This window comes from Talpa occidentalis, unplaced genomic scaffold (assembly GCF_014898055.3).
Source record: "Talpa occidentalis isolate TD23 unplaced genomic scaffold, MPIMG_talOcc4v2.1 talOcc4.8, whole genome shotgun sequence".
In the NCBI taxonomy this organism is placed as follows: Eukaryota; Metazoa; Chordata; class Mammalia; order Eulipotyphla; family Talpidae; genus Talpa; species Talpa occidentalis.
This window is the reverse complement of record NW_023605194.1, coordinates 63369908-63389460: the sequence shown is the minus strand read 5'-3', so window position 1 is coordinate 63389460 and position 19553 is coordinate 63369908. Positions and strand designations below refer to the sequence as shown.

Genomic DNA, 19553 nt, shown 5'->3' with positions numbered 1-19553 from the left:
AACCTGGCAGAGCAGAGGCGTCCTTGTCTGGGAGCCAGCTCTGACCGCTGACCTCCTCACTGATTCAGCCACCACTGCCCCTGGGGACCTGCTTCCCCATGTGTTAAACAAGAAGGCAGAACTAGGCAGGATCTGTGGGCCATTTCCATCCCTCACTTTTGCCATAGAAGAAGACGATCCTTTTAACCTTTAATCCTTTTAACCCTCACTTTTGTCATAGGAGACAGACCCCACAGTGCAGCGTGAGCTCTCTGAGATTCGGGGTCTGTGCTGGGCGATGAAGAGTGGGTATGGGAATACTAACTGTAGGGAGTAGTCACGAAGGGCTTCCCGGAGGAGATGATTTTGAGATGGACTTTAAATGATGACCAGTTTTCCAGGGGGTTAGGAGGAGGAAGAAGAGAGAGCTAACAGAACCCTGCTCACAGGGCAGTCCCACAGACCCAGTCTCCCTCTGGTCTCTCACAGGAACTTCCCCAGGGGTGAGGCCCAAGGAGCCCAGAGTGGGGGTCAGGCAGCTTCCACAAGTTCCAGCACAGACTATATCAGGCCCAAGTCAAACCCCATCCATTCTAAGTCCAACATGTGACTTTCCCCAGGCCACCCGTCCCCAAAGACTGTACTGCATGGTCTCTGTGGCTGGTGGGCATATGACCTGCAGACCACAGCAGTCAGACCACAGCAGTCAGCAGACACAAGACATTGTGGCTCCCTCAACTCTCTCTGCCTCCACTGAAGAAGTTCACATGAAGAGGACCCCAAACAGGCAGGCGCAGCAAGATGGGAGCACTTGTGAGACTGACAGGGGCCATGTTCTGACTGACGGTGGCAGAAGCAGGCTGGGTCCAGGGCCAGGCAAGCTGGCAGGGGCCGGTGTAGGCAGTGTGGTCAGGAGGTGGCAATGAGCACACAGGATGGAGTAAGTGGGGCTCTAGGCCCAACCTCTTCCCAAACTCCACACCACCCACTACCTCCCCTCCACCCACTACCAAGAGACATCTTCCTGGAGACATCGACTGTCCCCACCTCCCACCACCACCTCGTGCTCCCCCTGCATCTCCCCATCTCTACTGAGGGCTATCCCACTTCCCGGAGCGGGCCTCCGCTCCATCTCAGCAACCCACCTGCCATCAGCAAGGACTTCTGCTTTGCCTTCAAAACGTATCCAAATGGGTCTGAGCCCATGACCACTTCACTGCCTCCCCCACCACACTGCCCCCCTCTGCTCCTGACATCAGCCTCCAGTCTGACCCTGACACACAGGTGGGCTCCTCTCCCAAACTCTGCCTCATCCTCCTGCATGTGTCACACACGGTGAGCCTCCCCAACCACCTACCCCATATGCAACCCGCACACTTAGTCAGTCCACTGAGCACCAAACATGTCAGAGCCCTGCGCGCCGGGGGAGCGAGACTCTCACACTCTCACTACTGGTTCCTTGTGAGACTGACGGGGGCCATGTTCCACATGAGACTCACTGGCTCAAGTGCCATTTGAGTACAAGTGACACATGCCACTCTGAGCTGGGGCATGAAAATGTCAGTCCGCGTGTCCTCCTCTGCTCTGCCATGGGATTTGTCAGCCCTGGTTCTTGAGTGAGGAAGCCTGGAGCAGGGCCCAGCTGACCCACACAGGAGACACGCACACAGGAGACCATGACATGGTGCTGTCATAAGCCGCTAGGTCTGGGGCTTGTTTTGTTACAGCACAGTAACCTAAACCATCCTGACTGAGGCACCCTGGACGTGCCCTATTCCTCTTTCCTGCTCTCCTTTTTCTCTGTAGCCTTTATCGTCATGCACCATTCCATATTTTACCTATGGATTGTGCTCTTTTTCCTGACTATGGTCCATTTGTTTTCCTGCTGAATCCACAGTGCCTGTGTACAGCAGGCGCTCGGTAAATGTGTGCTGGAAAGCAAAGGGAGGAACAAATGAGTCCAGCTTCTCTGTACAGCCACGGCTGGCGCCCCAGCTGACAGCCTCTCTGGCGCCCCACCTGCACAGGGCCTGCGGTGTGGGTCTGGGCTGGGGACTCCATGCTGAAGCACACTGTGGGCTTGGTCTCAAAAGGAAGGTTTTAATAAAGAGCCATGGAAATGCAAAACTGCCTCATGTCTAGAAATAATCCGATGGGCTCTCTCCCTTCCAGTAGATAAAAAGCTGAGTACCCCCTACAGCACCCCGCATTCTGGACCTTCCGGCACTTGTGGACCCACACAGGCACAATCCTGGCCCCCCACAAGCCTCTCCCTTTCACACACCCCTTACAAAAGCACACGGCATTTTCACACACTCTCACTCCCGCCCACACAGCACACATACACACCTCCCACATGCCCACTTCACAGACCTCCTGCCGCCCCTCCTCCTCCAGGGCAAACAGGTGGTTCTGTGCCCTTCCAGTCTGGGAAAGGATCCAGGGTCCTTTCGGCTCTTACAAACCTGACTGTGCCTGTCGGTGGTGGCCACCTTCAGGGTGATCCTGCCTCTGGGGCTGCTTCTCCTGCTTCCCCTGGCCACGTTCATCCCACAGGGGTCCCTACAGAGTCCGCAGGAGCAGCCCACCACGGTGATCACTGGCTTTTTGGCCACGCCAGGGAGCGCAGGGGCAGCCTGCCACCGCCCACCTATTTGGAGTCCTGGACCCCGCCCACCTGGTAGCAAGTGCCCTACCAGGGGCAACACAGCCGGAGCTGTTCCCCAGGGTAGGATCCCCCGGGCCTGGCCAGAGGTTCTTTTCTGTGGGGGCAACACCCCTTCCCGGGCTCGGAGCCGCTGAAACCCCCTGGCGCTGCCGCAACCAAGGAGTTACCCTGCGCGTTCACCGTCTTCTTCGGACCGCCACCCCACACCTGCCACGCGCCGCAGCCCTACCTGGGGCTCCAGAAACATCCTGGCCGCCTGTCCCCAGCGCTGCCCCCCACGCCGCGGGCGTCCTGCGGGCGGCCGCTCCTCTCCTGCCCGCGCGCGCGGAGCCGCTTCCCCACGCCCGCCCCGGGCGCGCCCCTTCCCCCCGCCCCGGGTCGGAGCCGCGAGACGAGGGTGGCGCGGGAGGCTGGGTGGGACCGATTTGGGGGCCGGGTGGGGCCGAGGGACGCCGGACGGAAGAAGCAGCAGGGTCCGACCCTGGGCGGGGTCCAAGTGGGGAGCGACGCCGCGGGGCGGGGCGGGGCAAGGCCCGAAGGGGCGGGGCGGGGCGCCGCGGGCGGGCGGCAGGCCGGGGCCGGGCTCGGGGCGCGGAGAGGGCGCTGGGCGCGCAGGGCGAGGCAGGCAAGTGCCGGTGCCGGATGCGCGCGGCAACCCGCGCCCCGAGGAAAGGGGGGTCGGCGTGGGACGGCGAGTCCCTGCGTCCCCCTCGGCTCCCCCAGCCTGCCTTCCCTCCCCGACCTCCCCTCACCTCATCGCACACGCCCACAAGGAGCTGCGGCAGGTGCGCGGCCGGCGTTTGGCTTGAATGCTCCCCCTCACGCGCCGCTCACTCCGCACGGCGCTGGCCGCCGGCATCACACTGAACTCTCCGCCCTCCCATTTCCTTTCGTGAGCACGGGGGACCCGGCACGGCAGCTGCTCTTGCGGGAGGACTCCTCCGAGACTCGGGTGGGGCGGGCCCGGCACACACACGGCGGGGCGGCGCTCCGCCCAGGAACCCTCGCGCTCGGGAGGAATCCTACTAGGTAACCGGTTCCAGGGGTGGCCCCCATCCCGGGCGCGGAGTCTGGGGGGAAAGATGGACTGACTCTGGGGCGCCCTCCCGGGGATATGCGCAACTGGAGCCAAAAAGCCGCGCAGGCAGAGCGAGCGGGAGTGGAATTCTGGGGGAAGTCATTGCTCCAGAGGGACGGGACATTCTCAGCTTCCTCCATACAAGGAGGGACAGGGAATGTCCAGAGAGAGGGTGAGATAAGCCCCCGACAGCTAATGAACAAGCCGCCGGGTCCTAGACGGGAGAGGGTAACCCTGTGAGTGTCCAGGCAGGCCCCAGGATGCCCACCCTCTGCCCAGCAGCCACATGAGACCAGCATCTCTCCTCCCAGCTGTTCTTTCTTTTTGGTTTGCTCTCTGACCAGCAGGAAGATCAGCCACCAGGCTGAGCCCATTTGTGTTGAGGATTTAAGGGCTCTGCTGGGTCCAATCACCCATCTCCAAAAGAACGCAGGGGTTCTTCTCTTGAAGCTCTGCTCCCCTATCTCTACTAGGACTGCAACCCAGAAGAAATGGCGAGGACTGCAGACCCCTGGCACATCAGCCACCCAGCTTTCACGCTGTCCTCCTGCTGCTTCTGTATCTCCTTTTAGGTCAGCCAGAGACTGCCAAGCTCACAGTGGCCTCTGCAGGGGACCTGTGACAACAGGACAAGTTTGTGCTCTTGGGTCCCCGGCCTGCATGGTCACTCCAGCCCACCAGGTGGTTCCCAATCACCAAGAAGGTTGAGGTCTGGGGTCCTATCTGCCTGCCAGGCCCTTGTCCCTTCTATGCTCAGCCCTGTCCCAAAGCTCTGTGGGACATCTAGACCTAAGATGGCCACAGTATTGTCTCAGGACGTCCACGTGTACAGTAAACAACTTGCTGCCACCTCCATCCAGGGCAAGCTGACCCCTCTGCCTTTCTAGATGTTATGGTCCTAGGAGGTGGCTCATATGCAGCCCATATGCAGCCCCATGGTGCCACCTTCCCATCACAGAGCTGTTTCCCATGAGTGCACACCCACAGATTTCACCCGCATCCTCCAGGACTTGGATGAGGTAGATGCATCCCCAGAGGAAGGAGGGCCCCTCTGCCCTCTGTCTCTACAAGGGGGTGTCCTCCCAGGCATGGAGGTACTCGCCTTGCTCATAGGTGTGGCCTCAGCCTCCGTGTGTGTGCTAGACTACCTCTCCATTCTCCCTGGTGCCCAAGGAGACAGGAGGTCCAGGTGCCAGCTCTGACCCCTGCCAGATTGTTGAACTACTGGAAACTGTGGAGGGGGCCGGAGGCTGAGCTCAAAGATGAAGGAGCTGGTTTCTTAGTATTCACCCAGGAGAAATCCCTGCCCTACACATTTATGACTCCTGCACTTTTCTGTGTGAACATTATACTTCAAAACAATTGATGTTTAATAAGTTAAGAGGAAAAAAAGAAAAAGAGAAATAATATCCCAGCAGGGCAGGCAAAGCTGTCCAAGTCCTAGGATAGCTGTGGGCCATTCCTGAGAGAAGACTTGGGGGAAGGAGCATTATAGGGATGCCAGGTGTCTCAGGTCCCTCTCCTCACCTCCTTCCCAGACCTGCTCTCTCCTTTAAAAGGAAAGAGCCTGCAAAGTTTTGGGTTTGAAAGATGGAAAGTGGGCTAAGGCAGGGTGACACAGGAAGCAGGAGTGCCAGTGTCCTCACAGGTGGTTCTGGCAAGAGCATGACAGGGACCCTGCGGAGGTGCAGCCCTCGGAGGCTTAGGTCCAGGGTGAGGAGACCAGGCTGCCAGCAGACCCAAGGGGAAATGAATGGGCTCTGGGACCTCACAGGAGCGAGGACAGTGGGCTCTGCTTCCTGCACCGAGCCCCTGTGACTCACTGTCCAGCTAGGAGCACCCCATGGGTGCTTCCTCACCCAGGGAAGCCATGCAGACAGGACTGCAGCTCCAACCCTGAGGGTGGTGGGTGAGGCCTGTGCCTCTCTGAGCTTCCCGGTGTGAGGCTAGATCCATGATGCCTACCTCACAGAGTGGTTGGCAAGACATGATAGAAACCAAATCACTTGGTGATTACTGGAAATTCCCGTTTCTAATTCCCAGGGCTTAAGTTGACTGGAGTCTCCATGCCTGCCCTCAGGAGACCACTGGGAGACCTATCCAGGCCTCTGCCTCCATTCAACCTAACACTGTAGGTGGGTTAGTAATCCCTTCTGGAGAATTAATACTCCCATTAATGCTTCTTTTTGGAGAATAATACTATAAGCAAATTAATCACTGATGGTTTTAGGTAGCACTGGAGCAGAAAGGGTGGTGAACAAATGGGGGAACAGCTAACTCTTCAAGTGCCCCCTCATATCACTGCCTAATAAACAACCCCCATTAGGACAGGAAGCTCCATGGTCTTCTCCCCACATTCAACTTGCCCTCTCCCCTTAGTCCTGACATGATAACAGAGCTGGGGAGAGCTAGCTGTCCTCCCAGATGTGAAACTGACCACAAGTGTGTGGCTAACTGTTGGTAACTCACTGCACAGACACCTGGAAGGGTGACTGCTCACAGCAGCCAGGCCCCATCATAGCTCTCCATTCAACAGGCTGGCAGCCAAGCCAGTGAAGAAGGGACAAAATATGACCATGGGGTTGTCACGATACCTGAGTCCCCTCTCCTCGGCCCAGCCTTTCCTGCACTCTGAAAGCCCACCCTGCTGTGCACAGGGGTCAGTGTCGGGTAGGATCTCAAGGGACAAGGTGGGCTAAGAGGGGACACAAAAGGGGGCGGCAGGCAGGTGACAGAGCTAGCAGGAGAGGGGGTGCATGGGCAGCTCCAGCTTGCGACAGCCCACAGCTCCGCACAGAACACTGTGTCCCTGGAGCTCAGCAGGGAACTCAGTCTTTCCCAAAGACTGCAGCAGTACTGGCAAGGCACAGCCCTCCCTCCAGGCCTTCAGCAGCCGCACTGTCTGGTCACAGGCATGGTGCTAAGGTCCGAGGGGCCACCTCACCTCTGTCTCAGCACCCATCTTAGGAAAATAGGGTGTTTACCCAGAAAAGCCTGGAGAACCCTCACCAGTGAAATGCCCCAAGGCCAGAGTTCTCGGTGCACCTTCCTTGCACTAGGCTCCTATGCCCCCTCTCCATTTTCTCTACAGGTGTCCTGGGTCTGTGTCCCTAGGACACAATTCCCCTGGGGGTCTGGTCAGCCCCAGAGGTTCCTGGGGCTTGGAAGGGTCTGGGTGGCTCTAGTGAGTAAGGCTGGGAGGACACAGAAGTCCCGCTGCTCAAGAGGAGGACCTCGCTCCCCAAAAGGGTGCCAGGAGGAGCTGGATTGTTTGGGAGCAGGCTCTTCAGAATGTAAGGAGAATGATCCCTCTCATGCTGGGGGCCTGGTTTCTGCTTCCCAGGAGGGCAGAAACATGGGTGGGAGGAAGGTCTTTCCTCCATCATAAGGTCCCCCTGTGGGGCCTCCCCTGGTGGCGCAGGGTTGAGTGCTGGGTTGCAAGGCTGCCCACAGCCTCTACAGTGCCCGTTCAGTCCCTGGCTGGCTGGCAAAGGTCCCACATGGCACAGCAGACCTCTCCTGCCGCGCCCGCTGCTCCCCTCAGCGGTGTATTTCGTCAGTCTGCCTGTTCTGTTTCCCGCTCTGGCTCTGGTGAATTCTCTTACCCTCCCGCACTTCTGATTATACTCAGTGCTAGTATGAGTGAATAAATAAATAAATCTTAAAAAAAAAAAGAAAAAGAAAAAGCTAGACATGTCTAGCTTTAAATAAATAAATAAATAAATAAATAAATAAAAGGTCCTCCTGTGGAATGCAGGCTGCAGGGGTAGGGAGAGGCCTGAGAATAAGCACATTAGGTGCTGCTTTCCCAAGGAAGGCAACAGAGACTCAGAGGGTAGGAGAACTTCAGTCCCTGTCAGTGTCCCTCCCTGGGCATGCTCCCCTGGCGGCTGCTACCCCTTTACTCTGGATCCCCACCGGTGCTATGGGCAGAGGTGGGAAGAGCATGGGCCAGAGCCTGAAGCATCAAGCACAGGGAAAGCCCCCAGCCCAGGCACCCGCAGGAGCTCTGGGCCTACTGTGGGTGGGCCTTTCCCTGGGGCCCAGGACTGGAGGGAGGTGGTGGGCAAAAAAGCACCACCAGGGCATCCTGAGGCCACACTTAGCCCTTTCCATAGCTCCACCTACAGGGTTCAGAGGCCACATTCAGGCTCCTGTTCATGAAGAGGAATGAATTTCTCACCAGTAAGATTTCCCACTGAGCAACACTCCCCAGACAGGCTGGCTTCTGGAGTGAGGTTGTTTGCTCGTCCTTGTATATGGCTAGCAGCCAGTATCCATGTTCTGAGCACAGAGAACAGAGAACACCCTCCAGGGGAAAGGTGGGAAGAGAAACCCTCCAAAGGAGCCCAGACTTGCCTCCCAGGCAAGGGCCAGCAGCGGAAGCCACGGAGGAAGCTGGATGCTCGCCACAGTCAAATTCTCGCCAGACTGAAGCAGCAAGGCCCCACCTGCCAGATGCACCCCAAAAGTTTCCATCTCCCTGACACAGATGTTTGACCCAGCTAAAAGGTTGCCCTGACATTGATTTGGCCTGGCTCCAAATCAGTACTCGGTGTCTCCACAGAACATTCTTCCTGCCAAAGGGATCAGGCCTCCAGGTTTGGAATACTTGCCATGGGAACCCAACACAGAGGTTGGGTCTGAGGTGAGACTTCAAGGTCCTTCAGGGCCCAGGGGACAGGAGAAACCAGGACACGTGCTGAGGCCCGGCCCTCTGAAAGGCACAAAGCCTCAGGCGGGGTCATCCTCTGGCTTCAGATATAATAGGCACTCCGCCCAGGAAGTAGCTTGTCTCTGGGTGATGGGTGCAACAGAAAGTGCACACATGTCACTGCCAACCCTCCCGGGCTGTGATGTCCTTAGAAACAGCCCTGACCAGGTCACAGCTTCTGTGAGCTCAGGTCCCCTCTTGCTTCCAACTCCCCCCTTCCAAAGTGGGATTCATCACTTTCATTCTCACAGAATAGTGATAATAGCCAAATATTTGGGTGGATGGCAGTTCTCATACACCTTTTTTGGCAAAGGGAGCTGAGAGGGTGTCCCCTGCCCCCCAGGACAGAGGTGAGGGCCAACGACAGCCTGCAGGAAGTGTGGGCAGCATGACTGACCCTGTGGAAGAAAGGGCAGGAAGGGGTAAGAGGGATCATCTGGTCTTGCACTGGTCCTTTCTCCAACGTACAAGGAGGGAGACTGAGGCGCAGCACTGTGCTGAGCTGAGCCGAGCTGGGAATCTGGCGGCCAATATTCCAAGGGCAGAGGGAGGGTGAGTGCAGGCCACAGTCCTTCTACTTCTGTCTCAGTGTGTCACTCTCCACATCCTGTACGTACCTCCAGCCCAGCTCATTCTCGTCTTCACACCTGCCCAATCCCTGTCGTCACCATGACGACCAGCACTGAGCAGGGTGCCCTACAGTGCAGCTGCTGTCTAGGTTTGCACGAGCCTAGTTAAGGCACGAGTCCCACAGGCGAGGAGACAGAGGCCCAGCGCAGAGCTGGGACCTGCTCAAGGCCACGAAGCAAGGTGGTGCAAACATGGGCTGGGCAGTCTCTTGGGAATCTGTGGCCGTGAGCCAGTGCTCCCCAAGAGTGTCCTGATCCCCTGGTGCTATAGGACAGCAGGGTTCTAGGATCACTGGGCACCCCCATCTAAGACGTCTCAGTATCTTATAGATCCATTCAGAGCTGGAAATGCTTCTGGTCTCTACAGTGCCTTCATGAGAATTAGAAAAGGCACTCCTTGCCCCAGCTAGGTGTGGCTGGCAAGCAGAAAGGGAGCTGGCTCTCAGCCTGGCACTCATGTGTGTGGCAGCCACGTTCTGGAGGGAAACCTGGACCGAGCATTTCTCAAAGGTATTTGACCACAGAGATGCTCTCTCCAAAGCAAGCCAGGAACCCCTAGTCCCATGCTGGCCAGCCCCTCTGGCCCATCTGCTTCCCCCTTGCTACTGCCCCCACACCCCCGCCCCATCCAGCTCTGGACCTGCTGTGTGTTTGCCTGCCCAAGTCCAGCCTTCTGGGTCAGGGCTGCCCTGGAGGAGGCCCCTGCCAGGTAGGGAGCTGCCGCGGAGGCAGTCTTGCTTCCAGGCACTCCAGGAGCACAGACCCACCCACCAGAACTGTGAGTGCACATTCCTCCTCCACCTGAGGGCAGAACCTCCACCGCACTTAATGTGCCTTTGGGGAACATGTTACAGTAATATGGAGGTTTTGTATTGGCTTTTCATGTGAGGTTTCAGTAATCTGTCCATCTGCTCCTGCCTCCTGGAGGCCAAAAGGACTTAGGTCTCTCCTGAAGCTCTTCCTGGAGAGCTGTGTCCTGGGCCGCCTTTGTGCTGGCTCTGCAGGCCGGGGCCCGGGGCCAGCTATTCCCATCTAGGACCCACTGGCACTGAGGAGCTGCCACATGCAGGAGCAGGAGGAAAGTGGGGAGGGGTGCTGGGAGGCTTTCTCTGACAGGGGCTTTCACACCTGAGTAAATCCTGCCAGGAGTTGGTAAAAAAGGCCACAGCCAAGCCCCTCCTTGGAAAGCCTGCCTCCATGGGTGCACGGGGACTCGTCGCTCCAGGAGATGGCAGAGCAGAGCCCTTGGACTGAGGAGCAAGCCTTGAAATGCAGAGGGGACAGTGGAGGGTCAGAACACAGGGCCTGGGGAGCCAGCGAGGCCCAGGGCAATGGTTGGGGCTAGAGCCAGAGGTGGGGAGGTCAGGGAGGAGGCTGCCTGGCTATCAAGGCAGGTTGGGGCCAGGGCAGGTCAGTCATGATGCAGACCAGGGTCCCATATGATGAAAGTACTCATGGAGGCAGCAAAGGCAGGAGGAGCGGAGGAAAAGACAGAGGGAACCCCTTTCTCACACAAGGTTCTCAACACCCACGCCGTTGCCTGGGCGGAGGGCAGCCTGGACCACACCAGCACAAAGACAAAAACAAGGTGGAAATGCCCTTGGGCTCCCTGAAGAGCCTGTGCCTTGAAGCAGAGTCTGAAAGAGGGGAAGGGATGTGAGAAGGAAGCAGGAAAGGCCCATCAATAAGGAACACATTGCTTTATGGCAACACAGAGCCCCAAGTCAACAATTTTCACCTGTGAAATCTGCAAATGCTTGTTCAAGGTGATACAGTGCTCACACTGTGAGGCGGGAAGGCCAGGTTCACTGACAGGAACAGGGGAAAAATGGATGAGAGACTGGTTTCCACATGGCATCTTGCAGGAGAAAAGCCATTCCTTGGCAGCATGTATGGTTTAAAGCACAATGCATGTAAAATGGGCAACAGACATATGAAAAAATGTTCAACATCACTTGTCATCAGGGAAATGCAAATCAAAACTACCATGAGATACCATCTCACACCAGTGAGATTGGCACATATTAAAAAAACTAGCAACAGCAAATGTTGGCGAGGGTGTGGAGAAAAAGGAACTCTTGTGCACTGTTGGTGGGAGTGCAAACTGGTCCAACCACTATGGAGAGCTGTGTGGAGATTTCTGGACCTACTAAACATAGAGCTTCCATAGGATCCAGCAATTCCACTCCTAGGTATTTACCCAAAGGACACAGAAACATCAATTCCAAAGAGCACCTGCACCCCTATGTTTATAGCAGCACTGTTTACAATAGCTAAGCTTTGGAAACAACCCAAATGCCCAAAAATAGATGACTGGATCAAGAAGAGGTGGTACATATATACCATGGAATATTACTCAGCATTCAAAAAAGATAAACACATGCAATTTGCAGCAACATGGATGGCGCTGGAAGGGATCATGCTCAGTGAAATAAGCCAGAAAGAAAAAGAAAAATACCGGATGGTCTCACTCATAGCAGGAATCTAGAAAACTTAAATAAGGGACCAGGAAAATGAATAACTATAAGAAAGTGAAAATCAAAATCAACAAAAAACTATGAACCAGAGACACTTTTTGGGGGTGGGGAGCGGGAGGGGAGGGATTGGGGTCAGAATGGGGGGTTTGCAATTGTATGGGGGAATATAAAAATAAAATTTATTATTTTTAAAAAAATAATAAAAATAAAAAAAATAAAGCACAATGCATGTGTGTGTGTGCATGTGGGAGCTTGTAAGTGTGCAAATGTATGTATATACGTGTCCATGTATTTGCATGTATCTACCTTGCATGCGAGTGTGCTTATGTATCCTACAACCATGTGCACATGTACATGTGCCTGCCTGTGACTCCATGTGCATGTGTACCTAGAAAGCAGGTTGGTATCCACAGTGAGAGGCTATGTCTGCCCCCACAAGCCTCTTCTCTCTCATGCCCTCTTTTGTCCCTTTCTTTTATTTATCCTGTGGTGCCTTGTCTTGGGAGGGTCTCCCACATTTTCTTCAGTGGACATAAATGGCCCTGTCAGTGGCATTACAAGCAAAAACATTACAGTGCATATTCCTTTTCTAAAAAGAACATGGCTTCAGTGCTCCTCTCCAGGATATCTGATGGGAGGCAGGGCTGGTTCACCAAAGGGATTGTTCTTGAGGTTCCTTAAAGGCTCCTACAAAAAGGACATCTGCTCCTGACAGCTGGGGTATAACGAGTAGAAAGGCAGGTAGGTCAGAGAAGACTGAGGATCCTCTAGAATGGGTGTCAGGAAAGGCTGTATCAAGCAGCATGACTACATGGGAAAAGCACATGTGGTTCCTCAAAGGGGCTGTCTCTCCTTGTCTACAGAATAAGACATGTTCCCCCATGCCACCTCACTGATCATGAGCATGTAATGGTGTGTGTTCTTAGCAGTGTTCCTCCTTTCTCCTCTCCCTACATTTATTAGCTGCTCCCTCCAGCTGGCAGACCAGAAGCGTCTGCTTAGTGCCAGGCAGCAACATGCTGCAGGAGCCGATTGGGGACAAGCAGGTTGAGTCCCCAGAGCCAACCTGGCAGGTGCCATTCTCTCCACTACACTTGGGGACACGCCTACCTGATTCTTACCCCCAAGTCTCATATTATTTCCTGCCCTCTAAAATATCCTTCTTCTCCCTCTGCCCCCAATGCCTTTCAGGCCTATCTTGTCATCTCTAAGAAACCTCCCTGACTCTGGGAGTATTTTCAAGGGCCTTGCCTTTGGACTGCTAGCCCACTCATGATCTGTGTCTTACGCCCTAGTTCTCCTCCTACCACCTCTCAAGGAGAGCAGATGACTTCCTAGGGGGCCTTACTCTAAGGACTGGGGCTTTCTATGTCCAGGCTCCATGGACTCAAATGTGCTGTGTTAGATTAGTGATGCCTGCCTCTGAAGAAGGGGTAGAGGAAGGAAGTAAGAGGGTCCTGGAATTGGTCCCTCTACCAGCACCTCATTGGTGGGTTCTTCAACATTTGGTGGCATTTCGCATTCCTAATGAGACCATTTACTTCTTCACTGAAAAAAAGTCAATGAATATTTACTATGTGCCAAGTTCTCAGAGACACAGTCCCTGCTCTCAGGGTTTACTTCAAGGGTGTGGGAGGGGAAAATGGTAAACAAGTAAACAAATGAACAAGATACAGCTGGTGATGAGAAAAGCAATGGCACAGAGCCTGTGATTTGGAGCAGATCTCCTGGATAGGTGAGCCTGGAGCAGGGACTATGATGCTGGCGTGGAGCCATCCTGTCCAGGTACCAGCAGAGGTGCTAGGTAGAGGGCACAGCAAGCGTAAAGGCCCTGAAGCGAGAGGAGCTTGGTGCATTCAAGGCACACAAATACCAATGTGGGGGAGCTATAGGGAGAGAGGCCTGGACGCTTAATGGCTGTCCTAGAATTCTCTAGGAGCTCAGCAGAATGGCCAGGTTGAGTCTTGGGGAGTGGGGGTAACACATGCTACCTTGGGGGGCTCTCACACCTTCTGTTGCAGAAAACCATACAGAATTCTACACCCCCTCCCCAGGCCCTGAGCAATCCCAATGCAGGTGGGGTGCCAGCTTTAACCTCTTCAGGGTTATTGCTCAGCTGACTGGAGAGGCATTACTGTTGCAGGCCAGCTGACCTGCAACAAACTAGCTGCAGGTCGTCAGCTGGCCACCTACTGGGCCTCGCTGTGAAGACTGAATCTCATGTCTGAGTGCCACGGAATCGAATGTGCCATTACATTAGTGATGTTTGCCTCAGGTGAGGGTATACAGGGAGGAGGCAGGAAAGCTCTGGATCTACATCTCTCCTCCAGCTCCTCATCAGTGGGTTCTGGTTACTGCTGCCAGACCCAGCACCTGTCCTCCTCCAGAGGGCATGGGGATCCTCTGCTGTAGATGGCTAACTTTGCAGATCAAGGTTTTTTTGCTGTTGTTGTTTTTCAGATCAAGGTTTTGTTTCCATTTTTTTTTTAAAGATTTATTTATTTGTTTGTTTGTTTGTTTATACAAGCACTGGGTACAATCAGAAGCGCGGGAGGGTGAGAGAATTCACCAGAGCCAGAGCGGGGAGCAGAGCAGGCAGAAGGACCGAAGTACACTGCTGAGGGGAGCAGCGGGCGGCAGGAGAGGTCTGTGCGCCATGTGGGACCCTCTTCCAGTGGCTGGGGAGCAGCCGGGGATCGAACGGGCACTGCAGAGGCTGCGGGCAGCTTCGCAACCCAGCGCTCAACTGCTGCGCCACCGGGGAGGCCCTGTTTCCATTTTTAAAGGGGGAAAAGGAAGCCATTAGAGTAGAATGTGAGCTGGGTTTGGGAACTCACACTTCTTCCCCACATCTCAAAACCCACAGCCACCCCAAGGAAGCTTGGGAATGCTATTCCCTCTTGCCATTAGAATCAAAGGAACCAGTATCTTCCCCCATTCTGTGCCAGGACCTCCCAGGGGCCCTGCCTGTCTTTTACAGACCCCGAGCTGGGGCTTGCCTGTCCCCCAGCCCTTTCCCTGGGTCTGTAGGTACAAGCTGCTGAGCTGCTGGCATTTCCTTCTTGGGCAAAGTCCAGATGCCTGCACTATGACTTTGAAAAGCAAGTAAGACTTTGTGTGGATTTAGATAATCTCAATATTTCAAAAATGTTTTGCAAGAATAAACAGATGTCAGAATCCGTAAATAGTTCCTGCTGGCACAAGATGAAGGGACGCGGGGCCAGCCCCAGGACTGTGAACAGGCCCGGCACAGGCCACTGTGTGGCACAGGCATCCCTGTGTAGTTGGTGGGCTGGGACCCTACTGGCCTGGGGCCATAGGATAAAGTTTGTTGCAGGGTCCAGGACAAGCCCTGCCCCTCTGTGGGCCTCAATGCTCTGTGTGGACTGGCAATCGCTTAGGGCCCCAGACCTGCCACTTCTGAGGCAACAGAGTGACGTCCTGAGGCTGCTGGGCAGAGCTTGTGCTAACAGCCAGAGCAGGAAGTGGGATAAGCTGGCAAGACTGCTGAGATGCTGCGGGACAGCTCCTTCCTGCTGCCCCCTCTCTCTGTGTAGGCACCTCTCAGGGAAAAGCATGCACCCTCAGTGTTTGTGGTCTCCATGTAGGAGACCTTGTCCATGTAGGAGGGCCTCAGCCATGCTGTTGCTGCCACCCCATTTGCTGCCAAGCCCTTGATAACTTGGGCCACATGACCCCAAGTGTGGGCAGAACATGCTAGGACCCACTTGGAGAGATGGGACCTGGTATCCCAAGTCTCTGCACCCCCTGCCTCTGATTCCAAAGGGGCAGCAGTCTGTGGAAGGACCCCAGACCGCACCCTCTCTCCTGCCTGCTGGGCATCTGTCCACAATGCCCTGTCCTATCTTGGTGTCCACTGCCATCCCCACTGTTAGTGTGGCTTGACCTGGGCCATCCAAGGGGACGACACTTCCTGTGCCTCTTTATCCTCACTTTCCCTGCCTGGGACAGGGGCTTGGCTAGATAGAAGCTGAGGTCACCTGTCCTCTAGGAACCCCCAAGTCAGGCAAGTAGGGGGCAGGGGTCATTGTGGCAGCAATCCTGGGGAGACCAGAGTTCCTGTGAGGCTCTGGGCCCCCATATCTCCCTGCTCTATGGGGAGAGCCCAGGAAGCCTGAAAGCAGCTGGGACAACTGTAAAGTGCCATGCCCTGTCCAGAGTCTAGATCAGGTTTCTTATTTGTTCCAAGAACAGGAAAGATTCAGGGAGACCAGTGATCTCCTAGGCACAATGCAAGAAGACCAGCAGGCCCAGGTCAGTGGCCACCTGCCCTGTCCTCTCCACAGGGTCACCTGCCTGCTTCCCATAGTTCCCAGTGGAGCCACTGCCAGAGACTCGCCCATGTGGGATGCCCCTGTGAGAATGTGCGTGTGTGTTGTGGCCAGGCACAGGTCAAAAACATCCTAATGTAGGCACTACTCCTTCTGCGCTGCCCCTCCACAGGAGTCCCACCCCCACCCAACCCCACTGGAGTCTCAAGGATCCCTCACACACACAGCCCAGCCACCAGGACAGTTCCCTGCGCACGCACGTTCCAGGGCTGCCACAGGGCTCCCCCCTGGAGGCTTGTCGCTCTGGCCAAGGCACAGGGAGACCCACCCATGCCCACCTAGGACAACCACCCAGGCCCAGCAGGGAACAGGCAGAACTGTCCTGGGCCCTGATGCAGGTACATTTGGGTTCCACCTTTGGGAAGAGGTTTCAACCAGAGCAGAACATATGGTCTCCTATGCTTGAGCTTTTCTATTTATTTCACTAACTTCAAATATTTTGGATAGTTACATTACACTTTTTGACAGTTTACTTATATTTTATTCTAGGCTTGCTGCACTGTTTGTTGTCCCACCCCCATACCTACATAAAGTCCAGCAAAGGTCCCGCAACCCTGAAAGACACCAGGGAAACTGTGAGGCCCTGTAGACTCTCCCGTGGACTCTTTCCTTTTTGGTGAGGAGAAGCTATCTGTGATGGACAGGGAAGCCCTGACCACCACTCAGGCATCTGAGGACTGAAGGAGTGTCCGGAGACAGTCTGGGCAGGTGGGCAGGAGGTTCTGCATTCCTCCCCAGAGAGGGGCTGCAACTGCCTGCTCCATGGCATCTGTGCACAGTCAGAGCCTATCTTGAGCTGGAGCTGGTGGAAAGAGGCCCAATGTAAAGCAGGTATGAGGTGACCAGTGTGTACACTGGCCTATGTGTACGTTTGTGCACTTTCTATTCAGGTTGCAGACACAAATATTCTCAGCAGTCTTCTTTCACAGTCACTCTCAGAATCCTCTCAAAGGATGCAGCTATACCCTCTCCTCTAGATCCAGAAAGTTGTAGCCCCCTGACTGATGCCCCCAGTTCCTGGCCCTTACTATCCTAGTGGCAGCCCTGAGGATACTCCATGAAATTACAGAGCTGAGACCTCAGGAGTCACGTCCTGTCCTATATATTGGGGAGGAGAGTGGGCATGGCCTGCAGAGATGCGCTCTTCATTCTCTCAGTCAGAACCAGGGCACCAGGGAAGAAGAGATCAAACCTGGAAGACCGGAGCCTACCACGCAAGCCTATCCATGCATTCACACATTTATTTGCCTAATTAGCTTATTAATTTCACCTCCTTTGAAATTGAAAATGCAATATATGTTCATGAGAAAATACCCAACAGTACAAAAGATTATATAAGGAAAAGTCACACCAGGCTCCAGTCCCTCCCCAAAGACATTCTTGAAGTTTCTCGGGTGCAGCCTTGCAAGAATTTCCTGAGCTCATGAAATAATTTGTATGTGCATACAAGTTTCTTTTTCTGAATGAAGGCTCATACTTCACACATAGCTTTCAACTTGCTCTTTTCTCTGGGTATCTCCTCGTGTTCTGTAAGAGCTTTAAGACTTTCTGTGGGGTGGGTGGGTTGTCATAGTCATGATAGTTCCTCCAGCAAAAGGCATTCAGGTATGCTATAGTGTGGTGACCAGAAACATTCAGGCTATGAGAGGCCTTCTTTACTCAGAAGTATGATCATATCTGAAGAATAAATTCATAATGTTGAATGTGTTCAATTAGAGATTATATGCATTATAAGTTTAGAGAGTCAGAAGTGCTCTGAAAAGAGAGTGGGCCAGAAGTGGTAGAGTAAGGAGCTCTGAAAACTCTCTTCTCCATAATAGAAAAAGGAAATTCAGCAAAAATCAGCAGAATCAACTTTTTTACAACATTGAAAATTAATTAGGGGTTCAGGTTTATTCACAAAGTACAACTGAATCTCCCTAAGAATTTTAAGTTTTCTGGTGTATTAATTTCCCTGCCCCCCACTCATTAACTAATTCCCAGTGCCTTAAAAAATAATACCCTACATTTGTCATAAAAACTAGTAATCTGGAATTCATAGAGAGAGCAGAATGGAGCTGAAAGTCTGTCAAAGCTTAATTCCTAGAAAGTTACTATTATTTGGTCAGTCCCACAGTTCCATGGAAGATCCCATTAGCAAAGAGAGCAGTCTCTGAACCTACTTAAAGTTCACCTGGTACAAAGTTATATTGTCAAAGACAATTACAAGCATTTAAATTCACAGGTTGCCTGAGGCAGTGAATAACAGTTGAGGCAAATAATAGGATAAGCAAAAAGCTTAAAAGGAAAAGCTCGATAATATGTCCATAGGGGCTTTTAAATGGTGTGATGTGTTCCTGGGACTGCACAAGGCCATGTGTGTGTTCAGGGTGTGCATATGCTTAGGTAGGTGTTGAGAAGGTTCTCATCTCTCACTTGAAGAAACAGGAATTGAAAGCTAAAGGAAAGTTGTCAAATGCTGGCTACTGAGTGTTGAGGGGGGCACTCCAGCAAGTACACAGTGCCCCTGAGCAGACTGGAAAACTTATTGGTTCCAGGCATTCAAGAAAAGTTATGTCTAATCATTAAATGACAACCAAGATAACCAAACTGAAAACTCAATAGCCATACACAACAAAAGAATACAAACTTGGCAGAATTAATTCAGAAAAATCACTAAACAAACAAGCAACAATGACTTTAACAAATAGCAACAACAACAAACCCTGAAGAGCAGTGGGAATCTGACTTCCAGAATTGCTACATTGTTTAATACATCCAGTTTTCAACAAAAATATAAGACATGGCAAAAAAACCCAAGAAAATATGGTCCATTTTTACGAAAGAAAGCAATCATTAAAACTGACCTTGAAAAAGCACAGCTTATTACACATATAAAATTTTAAATCAGTTATTTTAAATATATTCCCCCAAATTAAGGAATTCATACTTAAAGAATTCAATTATGGAGACAATGCTTCACCAAATACAGAAAATCAGTAAAGGAACACAAATTATTTTAAAATAACAAGTAGAAATTCTGGTGTTGAAAACCACAAAAACTGAAATAAATAACTAACTAGAGCTAATCAACAGCAGATTTAAACAGCAGAAGAAAGAACATGTGAACTTGAAGAGAAATGAGTTGATGGACCCACTCTAAGAACAGAAAATAATAATAACAAAGAAAAATAAATAGAACTGCAGATACCATCATGCATAGCAACATATGTATAATAGAAACCCAGAAAGAGAAGAAAAAGGAAGGGAAGAATACTGAAGCATTAATGGCTGAAACTTCTCAAATTTGATGACAATCTTAATCAACACATTTTATAAGCTTAACAGATTCCTAGTAGATTTCCCATCAGAAATCATGGAGAGCAAATAAAAGTGGGATAGTATGTAGAGTTGAGTGGGCTAACAAGTTTGTCCACCAATTTTTTTTTAATGCAACAAAGTTATCCCTCAAAACTAAAGGAAAAAATTACCCAGATAAATAAAAACAAAATTTATCATAGGAGATTTATTTTACAATAACTAATAAAAGCTTAAATGAAAAAACACTGGTCAGTAACTCAATTTTACATGAAAAAATAAAGAGCACCAACAAAGACAAGTAACTATACAGACAAATATATAAGACAATATAGGGCCTCCCCTGGTGGCGCAGTTGA

At 52.7% G+C, this 19553-nt stretch overlaps 1 protein-coding gene across 1 annotated transcript in view; it reads right to left on the bottom strand.

Moving 5' to 3' along the window:
- RASGEF1A (RasGEF domain family member 1A) overlaps positions 1 to 2968 on the bottom strand; it is a 32484-nt gene extending 29516 nt beyond the window's left edge. The window contains exon 1 of the mRNA XM_037496700.2: positions 2877 to 2968. Coding sequence (XP_037352597.1) covers positions 2877 to 2894 — 18 coding nt within the window. The 5' untranslated portion in view covers positions 2895 to 2968. The remainder of the gene's footprint in view (positions 1 to 2876) is intronic.
- Between the last annotated feature and the right edge of the window lie 16585 nt (positions 2969 to 19553).